Source organism: Procambarus clarkii, chromosome 81, assembly GCF_040958095.1.
Source record: "Procambarus clarkii isolate CNS0578487 chromosome 81, FALCON_Pclarkii_2.0, whole genome shotgun sequence".
NCBI classification, from domain to species: Eukaryota; Metazoa; Arthropoda; class Malacostraca; order Decapoda; family Cambaridae; genus Procambarus; species Procambarus clarkii.
Genome location: NC_091230.1, coordinates 22,932,669 through 22,954,651, shown reverse-complemented (window position 1 = coordinate 22,954,651; position 21,983 = coordinate 22,932,669). Strand labels below are relative to the sequence as shown.

Below are 21,983 nucleotides of genomic sequence, written 5' to 3'. Positions count from 1 at the left end.
TTGTTTGTGCTAGTGGGTTTGTGTTTGAGGGAAGAGTGGGGGGGGAGGGGGGGATTGTGCCCTACACAACCCCATCTCCCTCATTCCTCTACACAAACCAACTAATCAGGTTGTGTGAGGTAAGCAGAGATGTTTGTTGGTGGGGGTAGATGCTTGTTAGTAGGGGGGGGGGTTAGATGTTTGTTAGAGGGGGGGGGGGGGTAGATTTGTAAAGGGAGGAATGTTGTGAGAGCGATGCAAGAGAGTGATAAGAAACATTGTGGAAGGAATGAAAGAGTGAGAAATAAATGATTGAAATTGTAGAGGAGACAGTCAGAGGAGTAGACTGAGAACGGAAGGATAGAGAATGAGAGGGGGTGAAGAGTTATGGGATAGGGAGCAGGGTTAGAAGAAAGAGAAGGGAAGGGAAGGGAAAGGTTAAATGCCAAATCATATAGAGGAAGAGAGAGAGAGAAAAAGAGAGAGAGAGAGAGGTCAATATTACACTGCCAGTAAAATATTGACCTGTGTGTGTGTGTGTGTGTGTGTGTGTGTGTGTGTGTGTGTGTGTGTGTGTGTGTGTGTGTATAGGATCGAGTTGTTAGCTCTTGGACCCCGCCTTTCTAAAACAGTCTGTTCTCAAATATACTAATCCCAGATCTATTTTTCTTATCTCTACTACACATATTTATCTCACACACACACACACACACACACACACACACACACACACACACACACACACACACACACACACACACACACACACACACACAGAGGCTGATGCATGTTCCAAGAATTATTTTTTTTTCTGTTGGGTCGCAGGAATCGTCAGCGATATTCGTTATTTTTTATTTTATTCTGAAAAAAATTTTGATGCCTTATTTTTAAAACTTGAAAACTATCTTTGGGTTTCCTAGTAAAAATAAGATTAACTTTTGAATTTATTTGTAATTTATCGTGCATTTAGCATTTCACTTTTATATTAAATGTGTATTAAAAATAGTTTAATATATATATATATATATATATATATATATATATATATATATATATATATATATATATATATATATATATATATATATATAATTTTGTGAGTTCCAGAGTACGAGCCAACACGACTTTTTCCCCTCTACTGTGTGTGTGTGTGTTTGTATGTGAGTGCATGTGTGTGTGTGTGCGTGCGTCGTGTGTGTGTGTGTGTGTGTGCGTGTGTGTGTGTGTGTGTGTGTGTGCGTGCGTGCGTGCGCTGGTCTGTAAGGAATTTGCATTTTATTGCTTTCAGCGATGAAGCTGGGTATTGGTGTACTGAACATGATTCATGTTCACTTAGGGATCATGTATGTACTCACCTATTTGTACTCACCTATTTGTGCTTGCGGGGGATGAGCTTTGTCTCTTTGGTCCCGCCTCTCAACTGTCAGTCAACTGGTGTACAGGTTCCTGAGCCTATTGGGCTCTATCATATCTACATTTGAAACTGTGTATGGAGTCAGCCTCCACCACATCACTTCCTAGTGCATTCCATTTACTAACTACTCTGACACTGAAAAAAAATCTTTCTAATGTCTCTGTGGCTCATTTGTCTTTCTGATGTCTCATGTGCACATGTTTAATTGTACGTGCGGGTGCTTGCATGTGCATGCACTCACCTCCCTGTGCGTTTAAGTAATGAGTTGCAGCTCCTGGGTCCCGTCACTTAACCACCAATAACAAGTATGCTGCACACCTCCCTTGAATATGTGACAGCCAACATATGAGTCCATGTACTGAGTCCATGATCGACTTGAGAATGGTCCAGGACGGACCGAAACGTCGTCGTCCCTTCACTTTCTAGTGTGTGTGGTCTGGTCAACTCCATGTACTGAGTTTATCAATTACCTCTTCGTCGCTACGCCCTTCTTGATACACCAGCCTGTGTCTGCTCTCCCCCTGCACTGTTGGAAGACACTGTTGGAACATGTATGTAGAATACCATAGAAACACCGATTTGGTTGTAAAGCAGGATCTTTCAACGTCTTCATTCGCTCCAAAAGATCCATTCTAGTGGCGTTGCTTCTGCGGTGTCCAGTGCGCTGGAGTGCCTCTTCACCTCCTTCCCTCTCTGTCACTTGAGTGTGATCTCGCGTCGTGAGAGGCAGTGTCATTTCTCACCGTTCTGGAACTGACGTTGTTCCGTTGTAAGAATTCTTGGCCTTCGGCGGCTCTCCGTCTGGAGCAACTTGTTGGTTGTTTCAGTCTGATTTCTTGTGATTCTTCACTGCCATTTCTCTCTCTTGATGTAGCAGTGAAATGAGGTTTAGGTAGTTCTCTGTTTCGGTAATTGTGTCGTTCTGTGTGGGTCTGTGGGCAGGAGGCCTGGTCGACGACCGGGCCGCGGGGACGCTAAGCCCCGGAAGCACCTCAAGGTAACCTCAAGGTCTGTTAGTTCTGTTGGTTATGCCTTAGTGTATGTGTGTATGTGTGTGTGTGTGTGTGTGTGTGTGTGTGTGTGTGTGTGTGTGTGTGTGTGTGTGTGTGTGTGTGTGTGTCGGTGTGTGTGTGTGTGTGTCGGTCTGTGTGTGTGTGTTAAGACGAGGGCTAATTGTGTTCAGTAAGTCGAAAGCTGTCTGTGTTTGACCTTCACCTTGTGGAGTGGGATACAGTAATCTGTTGTGCTTCCTCGCGCTTGTGTGTGTGTGTGCGTGTGTGCGTGTGCGTGAGGTGTTCTATCATGTGGAGTGGTGTCAGGCCGCTAAGTTCAACATATGCTAAACATAATCCCCCTTCCGATGTCGCCACTTTCACTGCTCTCTCTCTCCTCAGTGCGAACCTTTCCCTCTCTCTCTCTCTCTCTCTCTCTCTCTCTCTCTCTCTCTCTCTCTCTCTCTCTCTCTCTCTCTCTCTCTCTCTCTCTCTCTCTCCTGAGTGCCAATCTTTCCCTCCTCTCCTCCCATGTAACCGCCCATCTCCCTCACGTAAATAATTAAACATCAGCCTGCTGTCCATCTCTCCCATGTCCATCTCTCCCAGGGTGAATGCCAGGGCCATTATGGCTTCCGAAATTTTTATCAGGACTTATCGACATGCTAGATGAGAACGTTCTCCATTGTGAATATAATTGTCTTCCCTGTTTGTTGTGGGGACCCAGAGGCCTCAAAAAATTATTTCTCGGTGATTCAAGTCGCCCAGAATTGCGAGCGTCGGTCGAATCGTGGCTGTAGGAAGTTCTATATATGACTTAATAATTCAGATATCATAATTCTCAGCTGATCTTCATATTAAAGCATGTTTTCAAGTTATGTGTCAGTCTGTTATCATTTGTGTGGAGGATGTTGATGAAGGGTAGAATGAGAGGCATGGTTGTGGGGTGTGGGTTTGGGTTGGTGTGGGTTTGGGTTGGGGGAAGTGTTGGGTAGTTGAATTGGGTTGTTGCTGGGTGAGGGAGGGGGGGGGGATGACAGGGCGATTTGGGGGAGTGGGGGTTATCGGGTGGAATTTGGATAATCTGAGTGTTGAAGGATTGGTGATTGTGTTAGTGGGGAGGTGGATGATTGGAATATAGAAGTATAAGGGAGAAGGAGCAATGGGGTGAATGGGTATCTATTCGCCCATTCATATTGTGTACTCACCTAATTGTGTGTGTGTGTGTGTGTGTGTGTGTGTGTGTGTGTGTGTGTGTGTGTGTGTGTGTGTGTGTGTGTGTCGGTATACTTGTGATTACTGCAGTACACCTTCACTCATGTTCACTCATGTTCACTCATGTTCAACACATTTTCTAACCTTACAGTTATCTTAGTATTTGTCTTGATCTTACGATGCCTAAGAAGTGAGAGAATTTCAGGCAAATTAAACAACAAATGCAATCATTTTCCGATATACAAAATTTCAAAATAAAAATAAAATCCAAATTTTATTATGAAAAAAAGAGAGAACTCTTTAAAATTACCCAAGAGCCATGAGAGGCTTGGAGAGATGAGAGGCTTGGAGGGGTGGTGTCTGTGTTCTCTTAAGAGTGACAGATCTCCGAAGTGACAGATCTCCAGGGTGACAGATCACCAGGGTGACAGATCACCAATGACAGATCTTCAGACCGTAAATGAACCGATAAGCATATTGATTTCAGATTTTAAAACCGGGTTTTCTATCAAACTTTAATAGCATGACGAAGGCTAATACAATGTTTTAAGGTATTTTAGGAGCAAGTTTAGATTTTTAGTGTTGAGATTATTGCCTTTATATATATATTATTGTTTGAACTGCTGTAATGCAGCAGAAATACACACACACACACACACACACACACACACAGGGGGGCCTCGTAGCATGGTGGATAGCGCGCAGGATTCGTAATTCTGTGGCGCGGGTTCGATTCCCGCACGAGGCAGAAACAAATGGGCAAAGTTTCTTTCACCCTGAATGCCCCTGTTACCTAGCAGTAAATAGGTACCTGGGAGTTAGTCAGCTGTCACGGGCTGCTTCCTGGGGTGTGTGTGTGTGTGTGTGTGGTGTGGAAAAAACAAAAAAAGTAGTTAGTAAACAGTTAATTGACAGTTGAGAGGCGGGCCGAAAGAGCAAAGCTCAACCCCCGTAAAAACACAACTAGTAAACACACACACACACACACACATACACACACACACACACACACACACACACACACACACACACACACACACACACACACACACACTAAGAAGTCATCACAATAACGTCAAGATGTTTGATAACAGCGTTGGCTTCTATGGACGGAAATGTGTTCATTAAATTGCGAATATTTTCAAATTAACTAGAAAAAGGCTGGACAGAACGAGTGTGATAATATATGTGGACATTTGATTTTTAAACGATGACAGAACGGATGACAGGAACACAAAAATAGAAAAATTAATAATTCGAAAATGAGGAAGCTAGAGGTACGACCATGAGAGAAAGATGCATAGAGAAGATATGAGAGAGAGAGAGAGAGAGAGAGAGAGAGAGAGAGAGAGAAGATTGTCTAGACAGTGAGGAAACTGTTCTTAAGTGTTAAGAATGGTAAACAAGTAGAGCAAAAGAGGAAATAATAGTCTTCGTCTCTTGATATTTCCGTAAAAAGATATGATAAGCAGCAAAGGAGAGGGGGGGGGGGAAATGGCGGGGCAAGAGTAGACGCAAACTCTGGTAGGTAAGAACTATTAGAGAAATGTACACGCACACATACACATACACACACACACACATACACACACACACACACACACACACACACACACACACACACACACACACACACACACACACACACACGCAAATAAAGATCTTCGGCACAATACTTATAGTTTAGTATAATGAGATATATAAAAGAGTGTCTGAAAATAACCCAACACACAAATCTAATTATAATTGTAAATCAAATAATAATGAGACAAAGGTGCCATTGTATGCCATTGTATTTGACACAACAAAATGTCCAAAGGGCACCTGAACCAATGGCCTCATTCCGCCCCCAAACCACATCTCGGTCTATATAAAATATTAATCTTTCTGTACCACACATCTAAGAATATTGCGAAATTGACTGAATAACACTTTGTTTTCAAAGCAAATGGTTGAATCACTCTATCTACTCTATCTTCGAGTGATAGATCACTCTATCTTCGAGTGATAGATCACTCTATCTACTCTATCTTCGAGTGATAGATCACTCTATCTACTCTATCTTCGAGTGATAGATCACTCTATCTACTCTATCTTCGAGTGATAGATCACTCTATCTACTCTATCTTCGAGTGATAGATCACTCTATCTACTCTATCTTCGAGTGATAGATCACTCTATCTACTCTATCTTCGAGTGATAGATCACTCTATCTACTCTATCTTCGAGTGATAGATCACTCTATCTACTCTATCTTCGAGTGATAGATCACTCTATCTTCGAGTGATAGATCACTCTATCTACTCTATCTTCGAGTGATAGATCACTCTATCTCCTCTATCTTCGAGTGATAGATCACTCTATCTACTCTATCTTCGAGTGATAGATCACTCTATCTACTCTATCTTCGAGTGATAGATCACTCTATCTACTCTATCTTCGAGTGATAGATCACTCTATCTACTCTATCTTCGAGTGATAGATCACTCTATCTACTCTATCTTCGAGTGATAGATCACTCTATCTACTCTATCTTCGAGTGATAGATCACTCTATCTACTCTATCTTCGAGTGATAGATCACTCTATCTACTCTATCTTCGAGTGATAGATCACTCTATCTTCGAGTGATAGATCACACTATCTACTATATCTTCGAGTGATAGATCACTCTATCTACTCTATCTTCGAGTGATAGATCACTCTATCTACTCTATCTTCGAGTGATAGATCACTCTATCTACTCTATCTTCGAGTGATAGAGAGCTTGAAAACACGTGGTGAAAATGAGCTGAAATGTCACTGTGTTGTGCAGGAAAATAGCGAATAAACTTGAAGTAAAATGTAAAATAAATTGAGAATATAAACTATAATATCAGAAATTTATTAGAAAACGTGTAGAAATGGACAGTAATTTTCGGGTTGTTGATTTTTGTTAAACTCATATTCGCAAAGGCTGGTCATGGTTGGAATATATTATTTATTTCTGGTATTTGAAATATATTTGTTGTCAAAATACTTGCCTATTGTGTCTTGTGCCAGGTTGTTGATGCTCGTAAGACCAGGTCCTTCTTAAACCCTTAGTTCATATACTCTTGAGTACCCCCTTCCCTCAATCCCCAGCTCCTTCTCTTTGAACACCCTTAGCTCCCTCTCTTTGAACACCCTTAGCTCCTTCTCTTTGAACACCCTTAGCTCCCTCTCTTTGAACACCCTTAGCTCCCCTCTCTGTGAACACCCTTAGCTCCTTCTCTTTGAACACCCCTTAGCTCCTTCTCTTTGAACACCCTTAGCTCCCTCTCTTTGAACACCCTTAGCTCCTTCTCTTTGAACACCCTTAGCTCCTTCTCTTTGAACTCCCTTAGCTCCTTCTCTGTGAACACCCTTAGCTCCCTCTCTTTGAACACCCTTAGCTCCCTCTCTTTGAACACCCCTTAGCTCCTTCTCTTTGAACACCCTTAGCTCCCTCTCTTTGAACACCCTTCGCTCCCTCTCTTTGAACACCCTTAGCTCCCTCTCTTTGAACACCCTTAGCTCCTTCTCTTTGAACACCCTTAGCTCCTTCTCTTTGAACACCCTTAGCTCCCTCTCTGTGAACACCCTTAGCTCCCTCTCTTTGAACACCCTTAGCTCCCTCTCTGCTTCCCCCTCTCCATCGCTCCATACAGCTTCAGCACGATCTCTTTCCTCTATACAGCCACATCTCCATCCCTCCCTCTCTCCCTCTCTCCCTCTCTCCCACTCTCCCTCTCTCCCTCTCTCCCTCATTCGTGGCTAGACTTTCTCCTGATTTTCTCTTAAAAATTTTGCTTTTAAAATTTCTTCGTATCAGCGAGGAATCCAACTTAATAAATCCAGCTGTAAAGTGAAACGTTGAAGTCACTTGTGAAGTGAATTCAGCTTTGCAATCGCACGTGGAGTCCAAGTTTACCGTCAGATATGCAACCGAGGTTGACTTAAAGTATGGACTCCAACTTGAAGTCTGTGGAGTCCAAGGTGGAGTTTGCGGTGCCAGAGCCATTACGGGTTATTGGGAAGCTGTCTGTAGCCGACGGCGGTACCTGTTTGGCCCCCCGGTACGGCGTCCCTGTCTGGGCCTCCGGTACGGCGTCCCTGTCTGCACCCCCTCCCCGGTACGGCGTCCCTGTCTGCACCCCCCCCCCCCCGGTACGGCGTCCCTGTCTGGGCCTCCGGTACGGCGTCCCTGTCTGGGCCTCCGGTACGGCGTCCCTGTCTGGGCCTCCGGTACGGCGTCCCTGTCTGGCCCCCGGTACGTGGGCCCACAAGGAGGAGTAGGAGAGGGAGTAGGGGTGAGGAGGCGATGTTGTGGAAAAGGGAAGGTAGAAAGAAGAACGGGAAGAGATGGAAGAGACGTAATAGTGGGAAGGAACGGTGATAAACGCGAATGAATTGAAGGAGGGTGGATAGGGGGGGTTGAGGAGAGGAATGGGCTAAGATGTGCTAGAACGGAATAGAGAAATGGACAAAACTAAGGGTGTGCCCCCATCTCTCTCTCTCTCTCTCTCTCTCTCTCTCTCTCTCTCTCTCTCTCTCTCTCTCTCTCTCTCTCTCTCTCTCTCTCTCTCTCTCTCTCTCTCTCCCTCTCTCTCTTCCGCTGAGTATAGACAGCCAGCGACAAGTCTGGAAGTGTCATAAATGCACTTGATTTTAATGGTGGGAAGGAAGAGAGAGAGAGAGAGAGAGAGAGAGAGAGAGAGAGAGAGAGAGAGAGAGAGAGACAGACAGACAGACAGACAGACAGACAGACAGACAGACAGAGAGACAGAGACTCATCCTTCTTAACTATTCTGTCTATTTCTTCATCAGACAAACGTAACAGTCTGCCCTGACTACCTAAATTTACGCTTGAAACAACTACAGCATATTTCCATTGCACACGTTTCTGCAAATTTGTTACAATCACGTTCGGCTGCGCCTCGCAACATGATGTCGTTGACTTGGGCCGAACGCGCATGACTACACAACCTCTCGTTATATCGGTAATTGCCTCGTTAATTGTGGAGTATAAAGTATCACCCAAAGAGACTAGGACTCTTCTTAGGTATCAACTACTGGAACTGGGCGGGATAGTGTGATAATCTCGATTCTTAGAGGGATCGGCGTTCGATCCCCAATGGTTCAAGTGTTTGGGCACTGTTTCTTCACCATGTCCTTATATCCCAGCTTTTTGGCCTTATGTTCCAGCTCCTTGTCCTCATATCCCAGCTCCTTGTCCTCATATTCCAGCTCCTTGTCCTCATATCCCAGCTCCTTGTCCTCATATCCCAGCTCCTTGTCCTCATATCCCAGCTCCTTGTCCTCATATCCCAGCTCCTTGTCCTCATATCCCAGCTCCTTGTCCTCATATCCCAGCTCCTTGTCCTCATATTCCAGCTCCTTGTCCTCATATCCCAGCTCCTTGTCCTCATATCCCAGCTCCTTGTCCTCATATCCCAGCTCCTTGTCCTCATATTTCAGCTCCTTGTCCTCATATTTCAGCTCCTTGTCCTCATCCCAGCTCCTTGTTCTCATATCCCAGCTCCTTGTCCTCATATCCCAGCTCCTTGTCCTCATATTTCAGCTCCTTGTCCTCATATTTCAGCTCCTTGTCCTCATCCCAGCTCCTTGTTCTCATATCCCAGCTCCTTGTCCTCATATCCCAGCTCCTTGTCCTCATATCCCAGCTCCTTGTCCTCATATCCCAGCTCCTTGTCCTCATATCCCAGCTCCTTGTCCTCATATCCCAGCTCCTTGTCCTCATATCCCAGCTCCTTGTCCTCATATCCCAGCTCCTTGTCCTCATATCCCAGCTCCTTGTCCTCATATCCCAGCTCCTTGTCCTCATATCCCAGCTCCTTGTCCTCATATCCCAGCTCCTTGTCCTCATATTCCAGCTCCTTGTCCTCATATCCCAGCTCCTTGTCCTCATATCCCAGCTCCTTGTCCTCATATTCCAGCTCCTTGTCCTCATATCCCAGCTCCTTGTCCTCATATCCCAGCTCCTCATATCCCAGCTCCTTGTCCTCATATCCCTTGCTAGTGCCATAAGTCAAACTGCCACAGCGTTTTCTCCTGATAAGCACCTTACCTCTCCTTCCATATCAGTGAAATAGCCAGTAATTCCATGGAAAATAATAAATACTAATAACTCTGAAATGGAAAAAAAGGTACAAATCCTTTGGTTAGAAAATGATTTGTTAATTAGTCATACGCTTTTAAAGCGAACCTTTGCCAAAGTTGATTAATAACTTTGAACGAAAGAGCGAAAGGGCGCCTTCCCCGGAGAGGTAATCAGCGTCCGGGAGACAGTTAGACGTGTGAGAGGCAGTTAGCAGTTAAGCTAGTGGAGGAATTATCCCCCCTGATTGCGGGGGAGGGAGGAATGCCTCAAGGAATTTCCAGAAAATGCGTACTGTTAATTTCGCTGACAGTTCAGTGTGGTTGATGATTCAGTCTTTGAGGGACCTGTAATTGTGGGCCCCCCAGTCTGTACTGATCTATTCGTGTATGCAGGATCGAGCTCTGGCTCTTGGACCCCAGCTCTTCTTGCTGATGGTTTTCTAGTGTAAGGACTCGAGATCTATTTCCCTATCATATCTGTTTTTAAAGTTGTGAATGGAGTTGGCCTCAACAATTCGATTCTTTTGGTCATTTCATTCACTCTATACCCCGCACGCTAAAGGAAAGCGGTGTAATATCTCTATGGGACCTTTGAGTCTCAAGATTGTGTATGTGTGTGTTTGTGGGTAAATACTGTGTATACCTGCAGGATCGATCAAACTGTTAGCTCTTGGATTCCGTCTTTGTCTTGGACGGTTGTCTAATGTACTGACTCCCGACCTTAATTTCACACACACACACACACACACACACACACACACACACACACACACACACACACACACACACACACAGATATGGAGTCCATATCTAGTCAAGCATAAGACTAAACTGGAAAAGGTTCAAAGGTTTGCCACCAGACTAGTACCCGAGCTGAGAGGTATGAGCTACGAGGAGAGACTACGGGAATTGAACCTCACTTCGTTGGAAGACAGAAGAGTTAGGGGGGACATGATCACCACATTCAAGAGTCTCAAGGGAATCGACAGGGTTGATAAAGACAGGCTATTTAACACAAGGGGCACACGCACTAGGGGACACAGGTGGAAACTGAGTGCCCAAATGAGCCACAGAGATATTAGAAAGAACTTTTTTAGTGTCAGAGTGGTTGACAAATGGAATGCATTAGGAAGCAATGTGGTGGAGGCTGACTCCATACACAGTTTCAAGTGTAGATATGATAGAGCCCAATAGGCTTAGGAACCTGTACACCTGTTGATTGACGGTTGAGAGGCGGGACCAAAGAGCCAGAGCTCAACCCCCCGCAAGCACAACTAGGTGAGTACAAATAGGTGAGTACACACACACACACACACACGGACAAATCCTAGATTTGTCCCGAAGCAGCTAAATATGTGAAAGAAACTGCCCATTTGATTTTGCCTCAGTCGAGAATCGAACCCGGGTCCTTAGGACTATAACCCCCCTCCCCCCCCCCCCAAGGCACTGTCCGCTCGGCTGTGTGTATATATGTGTATATGTGTGTGTGTGTGTATGAGACGGGAGACCCTCCACGCCGTATAATCCACTGTACCAAACTCAAGAGTATTCACACTATAACTGACCCAGAACATAGCTTAATAGCAGCATGCGAGTGTGTTCTTGGGCTCGACAGAAAGGCATAGAGATAGAGGATCTAAGAAATAGAGCATCTCTATCTATCTAAGCGGGAAGGGAAGACTATTGTGCAACAAAGGCAAGTGAAACTAAGGGAGGAGTGTCTGTGGCGGGGGGGGGGGGGGAAGGGGGAGGAGGGATAACAGGTTAACGCGATAAAGATGTAACTCGATAGCAATTAGTCAGCGTGTGTCGGCGGGGCTATTTAGGGGGAGTGACAGGTCGATAACGAGGCTGTGTGCGGCCCGGTGTCCCCGCAGGTGACTCCAATTGGGTCATTACGGAGACCGCTAATGGCTCGCTTCCCGTGTTCAACCCTTGTCTGGTGGGTGGAGGTTTTTTATGACTTGTTTCTGCGTCTCGGTTCAACTTCCTTAATTTTTTTTTTCTCTGTGAAATGCTTTCCTGCCTGTATCTCTCATCCTTCTCTCTCCTGTCTGTATCTTCCTTCTCTTTCCTGCCTGTATCTCTAATCCTTCTCTCTCCTGTCTGTATCTTCTGTAGCTTCTGTATCTTCTCTCTCTCTCTCTCTCTCTCTCTCTCTCTCTCTCTCTCTCTCTCTCTCTCTCTCTCTCTCTCTCTCTCTCTCTCCTACCTGTATCTTCTCACTTTTTCCTGCCTGTATTTTCCTTCCATCTCTTTCTCTCCTGCTTGTTCCCTCGTTCCTGTTTGTATCTTCCTTCTTTCTCCTTTTTATGCCTGTCTTTCTCTGTCTCTCTCTTATCTGCCAACCCAGGAATGATTCCCTGACCGTAACTCGACCACGAAGCTTATCATAACAATGGCAGCCTCAATACCAAGCAGCAATGGACACTTGTAACGCCATGGATTCTTAACCGTGTTCTCTTTGTCCCTCCCCCCCCCCCAGGTCACTCCAGTACTTGTCTTGCGTGTCCTGGTGTCTTGGGTCCTCGTGACCTGGGTACTGGGCGTGTCCCACTGATGGAAGAGGTATAGGCTCTACAGGAGACATTGTTTGTTCACAATTAGGCGCTGCATAATTTGATCGAAGTGATATTTGTCATAACAGCACATCACAACACATCACCCCAGAGGCTTTATGTGATATATTTTAGGGGGGATTTTGTGGTGAATATAATCTGGCTGTGTATAGAAAATCGGTTGCCAAAGGGGAAACTAATCTATGTTCTTTGTTTTTTCCTCCCCCACTCAAGGCCTTATGTTGAAAAATAAACTTGTAGACATGTGTGACTGAAGCTCTACTTTAGTGCAGGACGAGATTGAATAGTGATGTCTTAGTTGGTGTGTCAGTAGAAGCGAGCACTATGTGAGTGTGGAGGGAGAGCCATCAGCAGGGTGTGGAGTGCTCATGGCATGCGCGGCCGGGCGGCGCGCGTCAGCCCAGCGTGACCTGGGCTCCCCTGGGTCCGGGCCACGACACTAAGCTGCCCCCGGGGTCATGGACAGCCTCAAGGGCGTCAAGTCTGCCCTGGGTGGGTCCGGGGCCGGGCTGGGCACAAGCGCGGGCGCGGGGTCCTACCTGGCCAGCATGGAGACCCTCTTAGGAGACTATATGGAGAGGCTGGGCACGCGCCTCAATGTCTTGGAGACGGAGCTGCGCTACGCCTGGCGGGCCCTCGACATGCTGTCGCAGGAGTACGTCAAAATGTGGGAACGCCTCGAGAAGTTGGAGATTCTCCTCTACGAGCAGCAGGCCGTTATCGCCCAGCTGCTGGAGTTCTATACGGCCTTTGATCTACAAGCTCTCCTTGCCGAGAAAGAAGAGCCACCTTTACCCACGGAAGTTGCTGCCGTCGCTGTTGTCGCTTCCGCTGCCGGCCCAACGGATGACAACTCCGAGAACAGACTTCCTGATGAGGCTTTCTACAGGAGTCTTAACAACGCCCACCGCGACAATCTCTCCCAAGTGTCAGAGTCGACGGATCAAGAATTGGCCAGAATCTGGGATTTAGATGAAACCGAAAAAGAATCAGATTCTTCTGAGGCAAGAAAAAAAGAGAAAGAGAGAGAGAAGGAGAATGAAAAGGATGAGGTGTATACTGCCGATGACTACAAGGATTACCGGGGCCAGAGTGCTTGTATCAGCGAACATGATCTTCATGAACTGCGCAAGTTTACGACACTCGATAAGGTTGCTCTTGGAAAGCTCAAAGAACTCGATGCTCTCAGTGCCAAGCTGTTAAAAGATTCCCAGAATCTAAGAGATCTTCGGGAGAGATTGATTTCATCCCCAAAGTTAGGATCGCCAACTTCGAGCTCTCCACGCCACTTGTCCAAGCCAGAGGGCGCCACTGCCGTCACTGTCTCTCAACCGGTAGATAACAAAATGGCAGAGTCTGTAGTCGATGTGAAGTTGCGTCAGATGTACCTGGACTCCAATCTCGAAGACTGGACCTTCAGTCCAAGAACCTCTGAGCCACAGAGAAGCCGCCCTAATTCTCAGCTATCGACGGACAGCAATGCAACAGACTCTGAAATTATGGCAGCTCTTGGACTGAAGGCCTCGGGCCCTGTTGCAGGCTCACCGCGACATCGTGACCTTCATACCAAAGCTCCTTCGCCTCTTCCTATGGTTGAAACCAGCTCAGGGACTACCAAAGATGTCATTGGTATGTCTGATTTCAGCATCATGGGACGAAAAACACCGGATCCTCTCATCGCGGGAGATAAGGCCCTTGGAACGTCTTCACCAACTTTTTTCACGGCTTCTAGTGAAAAGCTGAGACCATCATCACCTTTTGGGCCTTCAAGGACTCGGCAAGATGGTTATATCAGTTCTCCTCGCTCCGGGAGTCCAAAGGATGCAACTCGTGTCAAGAAAACGTCCCTCACTCCTACTAATTTAGAGCCAGGTTCCACAAGCAAACGACCTGCAACCCCATCTTTTATGCCCTCAAAGGAGCTCGGTCACAGTCCTAGAGCCACTCCTCGTCTCATGAGTCCCAAAAGCCCTAAGAGTCCCAAGAGCCCTAAGTCTCCTAAGCCTGCCAAGAGTCCATCACCAATCCGGTATGCTGAGCTAGGCAAGTATGACTCTGGCATATCCACTCTCAGCAGCAGCATGAGCACCTCCTCGAGCATCGAAAAGAGTCCAACCAGCCCAAGAGCAGGTAGGAGAGTATCACCCTACAGAACAGACCGCACTGAGAGGCTGGAGGACCTGTATCTGCCGTCCGCTACCTCAGCTGCCATGCTAGCTTCAGTTACAACGACCACGGCTCCCATGAGCTTCCCATCAACATCCCTGTCTGGCTCCTTGAACGACCAGTTCAAGTTCAGCACCATTGGAGAGAGTCTCACCAGAGAGTCAAAGATATTTAGCTCTGGACCGATTCTTGAAGAGTCATCCCAGCCTATTACAACGACTTCTTTTTTACACATATCAACTTCGAAGCCTGATATCGTCAACACAGCACTCTCTGCTGAGAAAGCAGACCCACGCATATCATACATGTCCCCATCCCTCCCCGTGGCGTCCTCGGCCTCAGGTGTTACTTCAAGCATTCCTGCAGGTTACCTCACTCTTAGCCCAAGAAGGACCAGTGTCAAAGCACGATCAGGTAGCAATGCCGCGTTTGAGGAGGCGTCATTTAGTACATACAGTATCTATGCCCTGACTGCTGATCCTATCACTCGAGTCAGTACCAGTAAGGCAGAGGAGATGTTCCTGGAGGATATGCTCATGAGCTCGTCTGCACCACCACCTCCTCCAGCACCAACATCGAGTACATATTCTCACTACTATACAGGGTCAAGGTCAAGTGTAGCATCATCCTCCCTCCTCACAAACACATCATTAGCTGACACTTATCCCTCGAACCTGTCCTTGTCGCCTAGCATGGAGAGAGCCTATCAGGGAAAACAGCAACAACAGTACCAGACATCGCCCTACATCAACGAACCCAAATATTCGGCTCCAGCCTACCTAAACGCTGCTGGAGAACTCAAATTCGTCGGTCAGCACACTCGAAGATTCGATCACTTGACAGACATTGATTCCGGACGGTCTGAAAACCGGCACAGCTATGGTGCCGACAGTTCTGACTCTATATCTTCATATTCTTCTAGTTCGAGCTTCTACCCATCGTCTGGCCCAGGAGGGAAAGACACTATGAAGTATAAGTACCAGCCTACCTACGGGCAGCCTCCTCCATACACCACACCACCTACCTCATCATCACACATCGTCAGCAGATATGTTCCCATGGAGGACAACCTCAAGGAAGGAACTATAGCCCGATACAAGCAAGCATATGGCTATGACCCTACTCAACCCATGATGAGGGACCATCCGTATGAGTCTCCAGATGCCTACATGAATACATATCCTCCAAAAGATCGGTACGGACCAGTCCCCAACATAGCAGAATCTCCTTTGCTGAAGAGCGAGGATCTGTCAGGATCGTTGAGGAATATGGAAAACATCCTCTCGACTGCAGCCCATGAGCCCCCTCCTCAGGGACCGTCCCCAACACCCCGTTCCAGGAGTCGCTATGACCGCTACCACAATACCCGAAGGCACACGCAGGCTGTCCCCACGACCCACACAGAGATCATGCGCCAGATGCAGTGGACAGATGGCAAGACCGACAGGCAGGTCAATTTAGAACTCAATCTCAAGAGATACAGTCCCCAGAATGCGCAAGAGCACCGCCAGCTGGTGCAAGAGGCCCACCCAGCCCAGACCTACTATGACAACAGTAATGTATTGGTGTCACAGGCAGGATATATCACCATCACTCAGGATACAGTGCCCATCAAGACAAAGGGACAGCAAGAGGAGAAGAAAAAGCTTAGGCGTGGTGCTAGCATGAAGTCTGCCCTTAACAGCATGAGCAAAATGATACCAAGCATCGACATCATGGGGAAGCGATCACGATCTCACAGCCTTCCTTCACGCCCTCTTCACGAAGATGAACCAAAACATAAAGATTACCAAACAGCGACTCTTGGAAGGCGGAAAGAAAAGAAACGCAGTTCTCTCATGTCGACAATGTCAGGATTCTTGCAGAAGACACGACGGCGTGGAAGCAGCTTATCTCTTAGGTCCCTTTCTGACTCTGAACAATCAGACATGGAAATCAGTCGACCCATTCCTCGCCGTACTATCTGGGATGACGATAGTGATAACAGTAGTCTGCTGTCTGACAGCACAACCGCTGCTGATAACCTTTTCCCTACAATGAAACAAACCAAAAAATATAGCTCTGCCTCGAGCAGCAAAGAAAACATCGCTGCACTGGCAGCAGCAGCAGCCGAATCTACTCCTAAATCAGATGAACCTGCATCCGACACAACAGAAGAAACACTCCTGCAGGATGTGGAGAACCTTTTCCCAACAGTGGGTGAGCTAAAACGCTCTGATAGTCGAGAAAAAGATGCAGATTCGAAACAACCTGGCTCGTCTCGTGTAGGTGGACGTCGAGAGTTCGCAGTTTCACGCGCTCTTGGTAAATACCGTCAGCGTCATTCATCTTCCACCCACTCTGATGACCAGAGTGGCTCTGAGGAAGCAACACGCGCCAGCAGTAGCGGCTCTGACAGTGGTTCCCGTCCTCCCAGTAACCACCAGATGCTGAGCCCATTGCCTCCAGGGGAGCTTCAACCACAATCTACATCTGACCGGCCACCGGTTGGACCAGGAGCCCCGCCATCCGAACTTCCCGGGCCAGACGTTCTCGTCTCAAAAGACAACATGGCTGCCTGTGATCTCCAGCAGGTCAACAATAATATGACAGACATGACACACGACTCATCAGCCCAGGAACAAAACGCCGGTGGCCAATTTGGCTACCAGTACTTCAAAGATGTTAACATTCCACCGAATGTAAATTTTCCCATGAGCGGCCAGGAGACCCTTCCCGTTGGTGGTATATGTCCCCCAGCACCGACTTATAATGCCCCCCAACTCCCTCGTGATGCCCAACCCTTTCCTGGCCATGCTCAACAACCCTTCCCCCAATATCCACAAGAATCTACCCTTATCCTACCTACCAACACTGCTTCTCTCTCTTACTATGATCCTAACTTCCCCTCAAATACTGGCTTTAATCAGTCAAAAAACGGGGAAGCGCCCGCCCCTAACAGCAGAAGTGCGACAGCGGAGGCTTCCCCGGCGGTAGGCGTGTCGCCTGCTGCCGCCGCCGCCGCCGTCCTCCTCCAACAACCTGTCGTTAACAAAAATATTGATATTAGCGTGTCGGGGGAGGCGGGCGATAGCGACACCTCCATAAGTGAGTCTCTTGGAGCGGAGGGAACTCCGTCTCGAGGCCGAGATCATAGCAGACGCTCGCCACCTGATGCTGCCAAGGATTATAGGCTGGCTCTTCCCAGCCAGAGACCACACTCTGAAGAAGATGACAATCGCTCTGTGCGAAGTTTCCGCATGTCACGAGGCTCTTCAAGACGCCAGAGCACAGAGGACTCCATTGACTCTGATGATGAATGGTACCGCTATGAGCTTCGCAAACTGGAGCTTATGGAGGCAGACCAGTGGCGTGAACCCGAACTGGAAGAGTGCTATCCAATGCAACCGGATGATCGAGTTCGTGATTACATGAATGTGGTGCTGTGTGAGCTGCAAGGCCGTGTCAAGGTGGAGGATACACCAGTGGCAGGTTCAGACCAGTGCCCTTCTGTGCCACCCACTTCGGCACAGTATGTTCCAAAATCCGTGTCACCAGGCATTCCCTCAGCGGTTTCTCCCATTCAATCTCTTTATCAGGCACCTCAAGACGTCTACGAGGATGCAATATCCAGCGCCCTTTCTAATGAATCGGCGTTCTTCTCTGCAGCAGGAGACAGCCGGCAGAGTTCTCTCCTGTTATCTGAATCTCAGGATACTCAAGCCTCGCAAGAGAGTGCCGTGTTTTCGATGTACAGCGGCGACAGTCGGCGAGAGACCCGAGGTCTATTGGAAGAACCCACCTTGGCAAAGACTCGCCCAACTCAATCCATAATGCGTGCTCGCATTGACTCTGATGAAGATGGTTCCTCAGGAGAAACGTCAGGTCCAGACTCACCTGAAGAAGATGTAGAGGAGGAAGATGATGAATCTCCAACTCCTGATACCAAAGAGGTTGTTCCTATACCTTCATCTCCTGAAGAACTTCCCGTAGCCCAAAAATGCAGACGAACATTGCCAGTGCCTCCTGTAGAAGTTCCGCGGCCTCCTTCAGGAGAGACAGTGAAGTCTTTTGTGCCCCCAGCTCAAATTATTGCCCCAAAGCCTCCTAGTGAAGCTGACCAACTAACAGATGATCTTGCCTATGGCTCTGATCTCGTTTCTCAACTGGATAGTATCGAAGAAGGACCCGTGGAGCCTGTGGAGACCCCTGTTCTACCCAAAGTTCCTCCATCAAGTGAATCAAGGAAAACAGAAGAGGACGAAACCCCAGGAGGCCTCATTTCGGGGCTGGAAGACAAGCCTCTTCCAGAAACGGGCTTAGAGCCCACCGACACTAAGCCGGAGATCACTGTCGAGGGAGAGGATGGGGCTTCTGACTCTACAGGGGAAGCCTCCCCGGCCAAGCCCAAATTGAGAGGCCCCGGGAGTAAATGGAAGCTGGTAAAGGCCCTCAAGGAGAAGAAGGAAGAGCAGATGGCGGAGAAGGAAGAGGAATCCTCGGTAAGTGTTGTGGAACTTGTCATTACTGGTGGATAGGCTAGCTAGTGTAGTATACCATGTAGAGTATGTTGACTCACTGACTCACTGCCTCAGCTCCCCTTCACACAGTGTGCACCTGAACCCCGGCAAATCAACGTCCCCCACACACCAGACGATGAGGTAAGTGAATATCGAGTTAATTTTGAATGTTCCGTGTCATCTGTTTTCCTGTGCCACTATGTGCCACTACTCCACCGTCAGCAGCCCCTCTCCTCCCCCCTGTTTCTCCCCGCCGTCTTCGTCAACACGGCGCCATCTTCCAGGTAACCCGGCAGGTAGGACTAGTTTTCTCCAGGTGGATTTGATTTCTGCCGAGAGACGAGTCGATATTCCATGACTTTCAAGGCACATTTTTCTTTTGTCAAATAATAACTTGGGGGACGATAGTGAGAGAGAGAGAGAGAGAGAGAGAGAGAGAGAGAGAGAGAGAGAGAGAGAGAGAGAGAGAGAGAGAGAGAGAGAGAGACATAGGTGTCCCCACGGTGGGAAGGTGTCCCCTTCTTGCCAGGGATGTGACCAAGGCCACATCCCTGGCAGAGGTTGACCAACACCACATCCCCGGCAGGGCTACGATAAATCTTCCCATGCGACTCAATGCCAGGCAAGGAAACCAAGGCACTGATATATCGTGTGACTTCCACGTTAACTAACACACACACACACACACACACACACACACACACACACACACACACACACACACACACACACACACACACACCAGGATAACGAGGACAGCATATGCCATACTGGCAAACGGCCTGTTATCCTTCAGGAACGAGGACAAAGATTCCTTCCGCGCGCTGTACACATCCTTTGTGAGTCCTGTTATTGAGTGTGCTGCCTCGACAATGAACCCCCACCCAAAGAAACAGGAAACGAAACTAGAAAAGGTCCAGAAATATGCAACAAAGCTCGTTCCAGAGTGAAGGGGACTGAGCTATGAAGAAAGACTGAGGGAACTAAACCTCATTACACTGGAAGGAAAAGGAGGAACAGGACAGACCTTATAACGATGTTCAAGATAGTTAATGGGGCTGACGAAGTATATATACATAGAAGCTGTGTTCGAATTAAGGAACAGTAGAACGAGAGGACATGATTGCAAACTGGAGATATCAGGAAGTCACTTGAGATATCAGGTCAATTGAGATATCAGGAAAAATTTGTTCAGTCCAAGAGTCGTTAATAAGTGGAACGGACTGGATGAAGTAGTTGCTGAAGCCAATTCGATACACAACTTTAAATCTGAAGATGATAAGAAAAACGAGTGAAAAAAGAATCACTGCATTGAACAAATGATGGTCGAAAGGCGGGGCCCAAGAGCAGATATTCGATCCTGCAAGCTCAGCTAAGTGACTACACACACCCCAGCACCCCCTACCCCCCAACCCCCCCCCCCTAACAGTTCTCCGTATTCATCACCAGTCGTCAAACACACACTCACAGGATCCAATCAAGACGGAGGAAGATGTACGAGGGTGGTGGGGGGGGGGAGGGGTCGATGACTGTCCCCACCACTGGTAGTTAGGGTTAAAGGCCACTCCAAATACTATGGTCTCTCTATTTGAATTCATTTCCTACATGTCCTGAAGAAAGATATCTTACCTACACGTTCTAATCCAACACGTTATCTTTAGAGCCTCCACGTGGACACGTCCCCGGTAGAATCCTGTAGAGTTTAACCTTAGCAAGGCACATCCATAAGGTGTGTGTGTGTGTGTGTGTGTGTGTGTGTGTGTGTGTGTGTGTGTGTGTGTGTGTGTGTGTGTATATATATATGTATATATATATATATATATATATATATATATATATATATATATATATATATATATATATATATATATATATATATATATATATATATATATATATATACACACACACACCCACACACACCCACACACACCCACACACACACACACACACACACACTACACAGGCACACCTTCCACAGGTACACCTCGCACAGGTACACCTCCCACAGGTACAAGTTATCAACATCTGCCAGTTACTCCGGCACACTTGCCCCACGTCGTGTCCCCTCACTCTTGGCTCTCTTGGGTGTTTGTACAGCTCCATCCCCGTTCGCATCCCCCCCCCCCTCCTTCCTCCATCCCCTCCCTCCCTCTCCCCTCTTCCTCCATTCCCCCTCCCTCTCCCCTCTTCCTCCATCCGCCCCTCCCTCCCCCCTCACGTCAGTTTCCGAGGCACTCCTCTCAACCATCAACTTGTACTCCCTCTCCGTGTTACACTTACTGCGTCAAGTCTCAGCTCCTGGTCCCCATCTTATACGTAATTTCTGGTTTTATAGCGTAATCGTAGTCGAGTGTGTCGACTTACATATCATTTCTGTTCGTGTATGTTTGGAGACAACTTTCATTGTCTTCCCTTATTCCAAGTTATCCACTTCCTGACTACTTCCTCGCTAAGCAGAAGGACTTCATTATTCTTTTACAGTCATCACATTCTAGTGATTCATTGTGCAAGGTTTTTCTTTCATTGCTGAAGCTCGCTGGAGTTCGTATCATCCAGCCATAGGTTATCTTGAGGTTATCTTGAGATGATTTCGGGGCTTTTTTTTAGTGTCCCCGCGGCCCGGTCCTCGACCAGGCCTCCACCCCAGGAAGCAGCCCGTGACAGCTGACTAACACCCAGGTACCTATTTTACTGCTAGGTAACTTACATATATATTAGAGTCATGCTCTAATATTATGCTGTTTCTTAAACTCAACATCTCGTTTTTGTTATATTTATCATTTTAATCTGAAAATCATTGATGATGTGATCATGTCTCCCCCCCCTCCTTACAGCTCAGGAATCACTCCTCCCTCTGTTAGATTGTTTGCCTTTGTTTTCAATCTTGTCTCTATTACCTTAGATGGAAGTCGCGTGCCAAGGCTTCGGACTGATCTGTTACCTGATCTTCGGACTTCGGAGTTAATCTGACTCCCTCATAACAAGATTCTGGGAGCTTGCTCGTCTAGCATAATGTG

At 47.3% G+C, this 21,983-nt stretch overlaps 1 protein-coding gene across 1 annotated transcript in view; it reads left to right on the top strand.

Annotated features, from left to right (window-relative positions):
• The window catches only part of unc-13, a 241,694-nt gene that overhangs the window by 55,775 nt on the left and 163,936 nt on the right, over positions 1 to 21,983 (top strand). The window contains exon 2 of the mRNA XM_069315567.1: positions 12,512 to 18,978. Coding sequence (XP_069171668.1) covers positions 12,757 to 18,978 — 6,222 coding nt within the window. The 5' untranslated portion in view covers positions 12,512 to 12,756. The remainder of the gene's footprint in view (positions 1 to 12,511; positions 18,979 to 21,983) is intronic.